Source organism: Chinchilla lanigera, unplaced genomic scaffold, assembly GCF_000276665.1.
Source record: "Chinchilla lanigera isolate Chin_1 unplaced genomic scaffold, ChiLan1.0 scaffold00065, whole genome shotgun sequence".
Lineage (NCBI taxonomy): Eukaryota > Metazoa > Chordata > Mammalia > Rodentia > Chinchillidae > Chinchilla > Chinchilla lanigera.
In genome coordinates this window covers 2,354,246-2,365,095 of record NW_004955466.1, presented here as the reverse complement: position 1 = coordinate 2,365,095, position 10,850 = coordinate 2,354,246, and the positions used below count along the sequence as shown (strand labels likewise).

At 37.5% G+C, this 10,850-nt stretch overlaps 1 protein-coding gene and 1 pseudogene across 22 annotated transcripts in view; both read left to right on the top strand.

Moving 5' to 3' along the window:
- Positions 1-10,850, top strand: part of Rad51b (RAD51 paralog B) — a 701,675-nt gene that overhangs the window by 23,051 nt on the left and 667,774 nt on the right. For all 22 annotated transcript variants that reach the window (XR_001236791.1, XR_001236790.1, XR_001236788.1 and 19 more), the window contains exon 5: positions 6,957-7,093. Coding sequence is in view for 14 of the 22 variants with exons in the window: in XM_013521908.1 (XP_013377362.1) it covers positions 6,957-7,093 (137 nt within the window). In the remaining 8 variants the exon portion in view is untranslated. The remainder of the gene's footprint in view (positions 1-6,956; positions 7,094-10,850) is intronic.
- LOC102005916 lies at positions 3,745-4,744 on the top strand (annotated as a pseudogene).

Genomic DNA, 10,850 nt, shown 5'->3' with positions numbered 1-10,850 from the left:
AAAAAAAAAAAGCAATTTCCAAAACAGAGTATATGAAATAGACTGTCAGGTTATAGGAAGAAAATACTATAACTTTTTTTGGTATTTCAAAGTGATAAATGAGGGGATATAGCTCAGTAGCACAAGCGCCTGCCTGGCAAGCGCAAGATCCTGAGTTCAATTCCCAGTACTGGAAAAAAACAAAAACAAAAACTACTATGTCAAACTGACAAATGAAGTTAGCTTTAGCTGACATTCAATCTATGGATCGATAGTCTTTGTGTCAGACCATCGTGTATTAGTTACATAGTCCATGAGGAGAGGATACAGAAGGCTGATAGAAGAACCTTGCTTATACCTATATTTTCAACAGGTTTAAATGAATTATAGATCTACATGTAACAGGTTAGGTGGAGTTATGTATTTAATTAAGCATATCTCCCAAAATAGATAAATAGCATGAAAAGATTCCTGCCAAGAAATTGTAGATAGAATACTGGGAGCAGTGGTGCACACCTGTAATGCCAGCTTCTTGGGAAGCTGAGGCAGAAGGATCATGAGTTAAAGGCCAGTGTAGACAACAAGTCAGGACTGTTAGAATAAATTTTTTAAAAACTATACTAATAGTGTGAGCAAAAGTGAACATATACATAAGTGTCCAAAGTGGTGATTCTCCTATGAGGAATGAAGTACAAATCAATGATGATATAATCTCGCCTGAGAAGGCATCCAAAAACTGAAATCATAAAGAAGACAGCTGAATGTGTGGTGTGGTCACATCCTTATTGTTAACAATGAAAAATTCTCATATATTTTGGCTCTCAAAGTACTGGCTGATGAAAGTAGGAAGCGTCTATAAACTTCTTTCATCCCACACATAGGATGAAAGACAGAGTTACACAAGGTTTTCTTTGACATTTAAAAATCAGGTCATACATAGTTATATATAAAAATTCACTGAAATTAATGACTGGTATTTAAATAAACTCTGCGTTTTCCTAACAATGAAAGACCAAATGCATTACATTAATAGTAATTTTGGGAACATGCCTGTTCTTGCTGTCACATACAATGAATGAAATGATACAGGAAACAGCATGGCAATAATTTGAGTGGATTATGTTGTGAACCAATACTCTCAGAAACTGTAGAAATCAGTTGCAGATGATTTGAAGTTTCAAGAATTAAAACATTATTCAATGTGGGAGAATGCTGTATATTTATAGTATAGATGTTTCTAACATTGCCTAGGTTATTGGTTTTTTTCAAGACCTTGTGCTTCCCAGGCAGGCGCTGTGCCATTAAGCTATATCCCCTGCCCAAGATTATAGTTCTAACTAGATTCTGTCTCAGGCATTCTATAGCAGCACAGAAGCTGTTGTCAGACGTGCAGAGTACTTTAGAATGTATCAATTTTACTGAGACAGATACATGATCACTTTCATGTGGTGATACACTGAGGTAAAAATGTTACCAGGGAAGATATGTTTCTTAAGACTTCTTGGGCTGGAGATATAGCTCAGTGACACAGACACCTGTGTGGCAAGCGCAGTGTCCTGAGTTGGATTCCTGGTACCAAAAAAACAAAACAAAACAAAATAAGACTTCTTCTTTTTTTTGGTCTTTTTCAAACAGGGTCTCGCTAGGCAGTTCAGGCCCGCCTTGAGCTCACTTTGTAGCCCAGGCTGGTCTCGAACTTACAACAGTCCTCCTGCCTCAGCCTCCCAAGTGCTGGGATTACAGGCGTGCGCCATTGCACCCAGCTAAGACTTCTTAAATATCAAACAATGTATATGAAAGAATTTCATGGGGTAGTAACATTTTTACTTGATAGAATTTTAGTAGCATGGATGGGAGCATAGCTCAGCAGAGTGCCGACCTATCATGTGTAAGGCCCTCGGTTTGATCTCCAGCAACCACAGGACAAACAAACAATCCATGGATCGCATACATGTATACATTTGTTGAAATTCATCAAAGCATACACTTAAAATTTTTATATTTCAACAACGGCGTTTGTGTATGTGAAATTTACCTGAAAAGGGAAAAAAAATTATACACAGTAAACTAGTTAATGATTTGTATGCTCAGCTATTAGGGACAGTATATTGATATCTTTTATTTTGAAGTGCATTAAAAAAGATGACTAGGGCTGGGGATTTAGCTCAGCGGCACAGCACCTGCCTGGCAAACGCAAGGTCATGAGTTTGATTCCTGGTACCAGAAAAAGATAAAAAAATAAAAAAAGATGACTTAAAATGGATTGAGGGATGATAGATGAGAGGATTAGTATAACATTATAATAAAATAAGTGAAATAAAAGTGGTAATTATAGAGTCTAAGTGGTGGATATATGAATATTTTCTATAAAATTATTTCAGCTTTTCTGTCACATTATTCTTAGGCATTCTGTAGCAATACAGAAGCTGATGTCAGATGTGCAGAGTACTTTAGAATGGTATCAGTTTTACTTTTTATAAAATCTTAGTCCATTTAGTGTTGCAGCAAAAAATACCCAAGGCTAGTTGCTTTATAAAATAAAGAGATTTATTTGCCTCAGAATTCTGGTGGCCAGAAGGTCCAAACAGCATGGTACTGGTGTCTTAGTGAAGACCTCTCTGGCTGGAGAAGCAGGAACAAAAATGGTCTTTTCCACAAAGACCAAGCTCATGAGGTAGTCTCACTGTTTCACCTTGCCTTCCCTCTCCTCCCCTTCCCTCCCCTCTTTTTGACAAGGTCTCACTGTGTATCTCAGGCTGGCCTTGAACTCATGTTGATCTTCTTGCCAAAGTCTTCCAAGTGCTGGGATTACAGGCATGCATGATCACACCTGGCAAGGTGGCCTCACTTTGGAACAACCCTTTCTGTAAGGAATTACTGCATGAGAGAAACATTAATCCCTTCCAAGATGGCGGCCCCCCATTCCTGGGACCTAATTACTTTCCATTAGGCTCCACCTGTTAAAGGTTCCAACTCAACACCATTACACCGAGGAGCAAGTTCCAAGCACATTTAGGAGAATGAGCAAACTGTTTCTAAACTATGACCAGTAAAGTATAGCATCTCTGCTGTACTCTGTAAGGACGGGAGGAGTGACAGGGAAAATAACTTGCATCACAAGAGCTTGTCTGGTTATCTACAGCAAAGATTGTCAGTTATTGAACTTAAAGATGAATGAAGTAGATTTTTTAAACAAAAAGGGATGTCAAATTCGCTTACCTTTTTTTGAACAAAAGTGCCTGTATAATATGCTACATAGATTAAAAATAAACTAATACGCTAATCAGTGGAACACTCCATCTCTTTAAGTCAGAGATTATTTTCACAGTGAGTGTGAAATAACTGCCCTTCTGAAAGGCAGAAAGAAGGGCAGAAGTAAAAATTACAAAGAGTGTTTCCTTTTTTGGTGCCTGGAATTGAAATCAGGACCTCGTGCTTGCCAGGCAGACAAAGAGTATTTCAAAAGTCAGTCTTTGGAAATCTCATGTGATTTCTGTTATTAAAGACAAATATGTTCATGAGAAGTATTCTATTTGTGCTCCTCCTCCTCTCCTCCTCCTTTTCCTTCCTCTTCCTCCTCTGCTACTATGACTTCTCCTTCCTTCTCCTTTTCTTCTCCCTCTCTTACTCTGCCTCTCCTCCTCCTCTACTACTATGACTACTACTACTTCCTCTTCCTCTTCCTCTTCCTCCTTTTCCTCAGTTACTGCAACTACTACTTCCCCTTCTTCTCCTTCCCCTTCCCCTTGTCCTTTCTCTTTCCTTTCCTCCTCCTCCTTTTTTCTGATATAGGGCATCGAACCCAGCACCTTCATTCCAAGTCACATCCCTAACTCCAACTTCCACCTTAACACTTTTTTTTTTAAGTTTTAGATAGGATCTTGGTAAGATGCCCAGGCTGGGCTTGAACTTGCACCACCCTCCCTGGTGCTGTTTGTACTCATTAAAAAAGAAAAGACAACGTGACCCTGGCCCCAGCTGCACACCGGTATGGAGCTGGAAGAGGGGACCCTGCTGTGGCGGCTGCAGAAGCTGCCCCCGGAGCTTGGTGCGCAGCTTCTTCACAAAATAATTGATGGCATTTGTGGTCGAGCTTATCCTCTATACCAGGATTATGACAGTGTTTGGGACTCAGTAGAATGGGTGCATGTTCTAGAAGATGTTACCAAGTTTTTCAAAGCCGTAGTTGGTAAAACATTTATTGGACGAAGAGACACTTCAACAGTTGAATCAATTGAGCTCATCTCATCAGGAATCTATCATGAAATGCTTGAAAAGTAGGAAAGATGGAATCAAGCAAGTTCTGTTAGGAGAAGTAGTTAATATTTCCTCTGCACAGCTACAAGATTTTGACTGGCAGCTAAAGCTTGCACTTTCTAGTGACAAGATTGCTACTTTACAAATGGCACTTTTAAGCCTTCATATAGATGTAAAAGAAAATGGTGAAGTAAAACCATATTCTGTTGAAATGAGTAAGGAGGAGCTGCAGAATCTCATGAATTCCTTGGAAGCAGCCAGTAATGTGCTCCTGCAGTTGAAATAACTGGAGATGATGAATACCAGCATTATCAGGTTTCTCTGCTATGATTGATACAGCAGCGTGAACACTGTGTTCGGAAACCCTGCAACATACTGACTGCTATGCCCAGCTGAGGAAGGAGCTGTGTTGAGATTAGAAAGATAAGAATCTATTAGTGTCTCTAAAGAACAGGAAATTACATGGTTGGAAGGAAATGCGTAAAATGAAAGTAAAAAAGCTATGGTAGCGGTTTATATTTTCACAATGACTCTTTTGTGTCCTTTATTAATATTTGAGAAATCTTTGTAAATAGTTTTATTGAAAGCTAAAAATAGTTTTTAAGGTAATGTAAACATACAAAGCACAAATGTATTGAATGTTGCTTAAAGAAATACGTGAATAGCAACAGCTTGTATTATGGGTATATAGTAAATTTGTGATATTTAAATAAGTTTGCAAAAGTATATATAAGCTACATATATAACTCAGGAGATTCTGTATCTTTTTCATTTCAAAGAAAAATATGTAAAATTTCTTAGAGAAAAGGTCTTCATCAGACATGAACAAGAAACAACTTTAAATATCTGAATAATTCTGAGTTTACGAATTGTAGACGCTAAAATCTAGAACACAGAAAAGGTTAAAGTGACATTATTACTTCTGTATTTCCGAGTCTGATTGGGAGACTATGCTCTGATAAAAGGAACAGATGTCATTTTATAGTGTGTACATTGTTACAAATATCGGGTAATACTCTATAGGTCCATTTTGGTTATAAATTTTTAATAATGAATTAAACACTTTTGGATGTTATGAAATTCATTGGAAGATAAACCATTTTTAAGAAGGATTCTGAAAAAAAAATTAATAAAATAAAAAAAGACAAAAAAAACTAAAAACTTGGGACAATATATTCTATACTTTTGAAAATTCTTCCAAATAAAGTTTTAATGGATGGATAGGGGAGGGGTGATGGGAGAAAGAAGAGATGTTCAAAGGATGTAAAGTTTCATTTATACAGGAGGAAAAAGTTTCAGTGTTTTTATTGGGAGGCATGGTGATTATAGTTAATAATTATGTGTTTCAAAATTGCTAAATTAGTAGATTTTAAATTTCTTACCCTAAAAATGTTAAGTATGTAAAGTGATGGATATGTACATTAACATGATCTAATCATTCCACAAAGTATACACATCACATTGTGTCCCATAAATATATGCAATTATTTTTGTCAATTAAAAACATAAAAAAAAATTAAAAACCCCACCAAAAACACCGTCACATATCTAATGGCCCATGAGTGTCTTGGTAGAAATTCATCATTTTAGTAATCATATATGATTTATATACTTTTCTGGTTGATTGTTAAGCTTTAGTAAAAATAAATAAATGAAAAAAAACAGAAACCAAAATTAAAAAACCTCAGCAGTTTTTTCAACCTGTTGTTAGCAATGTTAAAATGCAATATATTTTGATTAGTTTAGAAGAACAATTGATTGACATGAGGGAAGGTGGAAATTATGTGTTCAACAAAAATGTTTGGTAATTAATGGAAGACATTAAAAACAAAAATAGTGATTTAGGGGCTGGGGATTTAGCTCAGCGGCAAAAGCGCCTGCCTGGCAAGCACAAGGTCGTGAGTTCGGTTCCCGGTACCGGAGAAAAACGAAAAAAAAAAAAAAAAATAGTGATTTAGTTAAGTCAAACAAATTATGTATTTCCTTGTTGTTGTTTTTTTTAAAAATCTTTTTGAGACAGGTCTCCCTATGCAGTTCAGGGTGGCCCTGAGCTCACTTTGTAGTCCAGGCTAGTCTCAAACTTGCAATGATCCTCCTGCCTCAGCCTTCTGAGGGTTGGGATTACAGGTGTGCACCAACATACCTGGTCTTGGAGACCTCTCCACTTATCACTTGTGATCAAGCAAGCACTTATTTTTATTGGTAGCAGTAATTATTTATTCTAAAAGTCTAAGTCATTGTCATATACATTATAAACCAGCACTTAGATTGTATTATGTTTACCATGAATATTTCTCAGTTTCATCTCAGACTCTGTTTTCATTTCTGTCCAAGATTTTCTTTTTTCTTTATTTTCCCATAGTGAAAAAAAAATGTTCATTGGTATTATTTTCTCAGTGTCATTGTTGGCTGGGTATGGTGGCACACACCTGTAATCCCAGCACTCGGGAGGCTGAGGCAGGAGGATCATTGCGAGTTCGAGACCAGCCTGGGCTACAAAGTGAGCTCAAGGCCAGCTCACTTACTGCATAGCGAGACCCTGTCTCAAAAAGACAAAAAGAAAAACAAACAAACAAAAAAATAAATGCAATGGCTATCTTAGGGTAGTAAGGCTTAATTCTTTCCTAGGATAAACTGTTTCTGCAGCAAAGTTTTGAAATGATTTACTTTGAATGGTTTATGGTATTTCTACAATCAATTAAAAAAAATTTTGTTTTTAGATTACAGGTCCACCAGGTTGTGGTAAAACTCAATTTTGTATAATGATGAGTGTGCTGGCTACATTACCCACCAACATGGGAGGATTAGAAGGAGCTGTTGTGTACATTGACACAGAGTCGGCATTTAGTGCTGAACGGTACGATATTTTATTATTTCCATTATAATGTTTACTTTCATAATGTATAATGTGGAACGTTTACAAATTTCATTGATTTCTGCATTGATTGTTATCATTTCTTTCTGTTAGTTTCAGATTTGGATGGACATTGAGGTGAATCATTAGGTTATGCATTTGAGATCATGGTATTCTTTTCATGTATGCATTTATAGCTATAAACTTCCACCTTAGAAATGGTTTCATTACGTCCCATAAATTTCCATTGTCATTTGATTCTAGGAACCTTTTTCTTTCTTCCACGATCTGTTGATTATTCAACAATGTATTAATGTATTATTTATTTATTTATCTTTTTGAGACAGGGTCTCACTGTGCAGTTCAGGCTGGCCTTGAGCTCACTTTGTAGCCTAGGCTGGTTTCAAACTTGCAACTCACAACAATCCTCCTGCCTCAACCTCCCAAGTGCTGGGATTACAGGCATGTGCCACCATGCCTGGCTTTAATGTATTATTTAATCTCCATGTATTTGTGTAGTTTCTGTGGCTTCTTTTGCCTTGTACCTTTATTACGCTATGATCTGATAGTATGCAGAGGATTACTTCAATTTTTATGTTTAGGCATGCTTTATGGCTTAACATATAATCTATTTTGGAACATGTCCCATATGCTGTTGAGAAAGGAAAAGCTGGGCATGGTGGTGCACGCCCGTAATCCCAGCACTTGGGAGGCAGAGGCAGGAGGATTGTTGCAAGTTGCAAGTTTGAGACCAGCCTGGGCTACAAAGTGAGCTCAAGGCCAGCCTAAACTACATACCCAGACCCTGTCTCAAAAGGACCAAAAAAAAAAAAAATTCCAATGACTAGCTGGGTGTGGTGGCATATGCCAGTAATCCCAGTACTTGGGAGGCTGAGGCAGGATGATTGGAGTTCAAGGCCAGCCTTAACTGCATAGCGAAACCCTATCTCAAAAAAATAAATAAAAAGCCAATGACTAGTTGGGTGGTGTGGTGCATGCCTATAATCACAGTGGCTCCAGAGACTGAGGCAGGAGGAGTACAAGTTTGTGTTCAGCCTGGGCAATTTAGTGACTTAGCAAGACCTGTGCAAGAAAGGAAAATAAAACACTGGGTTTGTAGTTTAGCATCAAAGGTCCTAGGTTCAATCTCCAGTATAAAAAACAAACAAACTCAATGGCTAGCCTTCAACTAACACACTGCACAGTCACTAGGTAGGTGTTAAATAGTCAAGTAAGTAATAAATAGCTAATGCACAGATCTTTCAAAATGGCTTGTGAGGAATTTGGTTAAAGAATTCAAGGGTAAGGTTATTCTGATAACAACAGTTCAGTTTACTGTAATGGATCTCTATTTTCTTTTTCCCCACGTAGAAATTTGCCTTTAGGATATCTTTTTAAGGAATACGCTGTGGTATGATTCTGTTGTTGTCAGTGTTGTGGTTCAGAGCAGTTTAAAAGCCGTATCTGAAAACTGAGTGATAGCCAACATAAATAGAGTTAACAAGTGACTAGTTTTTTGCATTTTCCAGATTGATTTGTGGAGATTTTTGTTGGTGTTTCTTTGCATGTAGCCTCAATACTTACTTTTTGATCCTTTATATTTATTTATTTATTTATTTCTCTTTCATCTTTCTTAGCTTTGTGCTTATTAGTACTTACATCAGAGTCAGGTTGGAAAATGAAGAGGTAAAATTTTAGTTGCTTGAAGGAATTGTTACATAATTTCCAAGGAGTGCTTATGAGAGTCATTTGGGAAGGGGGGTTTGTTGTTTTTGTTTCCTTCTCCAAAAGGGTTGAAATGTGGGGTCTTTTGGCTTCCATGTAGAATGCACTGAGGTCTGGTAATAGGGTCAGTTGGAGTGAAAAGTTTCAGTGTTTTTGGTATTGCTCCCTTCTAGAGTCGGGTAGGGTGGGCCTTAGAATGGAGCTGACTCCGTAGTGCATGGTCACGTTTCATTTATTCTGTTATAGGACTGTTTGACCCTTATTGGGAGTTCTCCAACAGAGAAGACTGGCTAATTAGGCAAGTTTTCTCCCACAAGTAACTGAACACTCAAAGAACAGTGGTTTAAACAAAAACATTTTATTTTTCTTCAGATAACAGGACCTGGGTCAGCTGTGCAGTGATGACAGAACTGTGACCTGTACATTAACAGGCATACTTAACCATTCCGTGCTTAAGTCAATCGGGAGAGAAGGGCCAGTTATACCTTTTAGAAGGAAAGCATACTTTCTTTTTCAGAATATCCATCTCTTACTACCAAGAGCTGCTTTTCATTTTCTTCCTATTCTCTCTGCAGTTCTTTTGTTGATTTCTCACTGTACCACCCGTATGTATAAGAGCAGATGGGAATGTGAGGGGAAAAGACTGTTGTAAAAATCCTGATGAGCTGGGTGTGGTGGCACATGCCTATAATCCCAGCACTTGGGAGGCTGAGGCAGGAGGATCGTTGTGAGTTTGAGACCAGCCTAGGCTATGAAGTGAATTGAAGGCCAGCCTGAACTGCGTAGTGAGACCCTGTCTCCAAAAAAAAAAAAAAAAAATCCTGATGAGCTGCCTTTTGCCTGAATAAAATTGTCCTCTCAAAAAAAAAAAAAAATTGTCTCCTCATGACAAGCACAGAGTGGAAGTGGACATTGGGTTGGTCCTTCACAGATGCCTGCTGTTGCTCAGATAGCTTCTGGGCGTGGAGAAGATACAGAAGAGGGAAGAATGAGACTCAGAAAGGATTATGTTTTGCAGCATCTTCTCCATTTTGTGCTTATGAAGTAAGCTTTCTGCTCAGTAGAAATGAGAAAGCGTTGGAAGGGTTACTACGAGGAAGGATTGAAGAATTGACATATAGGGAACTTAGGGTTAAGGGATAAAAATGAAAGACCGTTTCTAGATATGTTTCTATCAAGAAGGAGGAAATGGGATCAAGCCCCAGTATCCAAAAAGAAAGAAAAAAAAAAGGGTTGGGGTAGAAAATAGAGGAAGAATAAATAAGAAATACTTGAGTTTAAAATGTATTAAAAGAGTATGGTGGCACATGCCTGTAAATCTCAGCACTCGGCCAGCCTGGGGTAGATAAGTGAGTTCAAGGCCATCCTGAATTACGTAATGATACCTTGTCTCAAAGAAAAAAAAAGCATTAAGAATAATAAAAAGAAAAAGCAAAACTCTGTAGATCAGTTACTTAAAAGCACTTGAAAAATTAGTTGTATTTAAAAGCAGTGTACTAACTAGTTTTTTTGAACTTTTCTTTCAGAAGATAAAAAATAGTATGCTAACCATGATTATGTATTGTTGACTGCAGTTGTATTTGCAGACTGTTTTAACAATTAGATAATAGTGTATTGTTGGCCTAACCCCTGAGGTACATAGGACTGCCTTGAGGAGAGAATGCTGAGGTCTGTTTTAGCCAGACTGGTGAGGCATAGTTATAATCCCAGTGCTCTGGGAGTCTGAGGCAGGAGGACTGCGAGTTTGAGCCCAGTGAATTTAGTGAATTTATGAGGCCATATCTCAAAAAAAGGCTGAGATGTAGCTCAGTGTGGAGGTCATGGGTTCAATCTCCAGCCCCCCACAAGGTCTGTTTTTATTTGTCTTATCTATTGGACTTGCTTAAAATCTAATATAGTCTTAGGTACCACCATATGCTTACATAAACCTTGAGAATATGGGTAAATAAATGGATTCAGTGATCCATTCCCATATGTGCTACCTACTGGAATTTTTTTTTTTTTTTTTTTTTTTTTTTTTTTTTTTTTTTTTTTT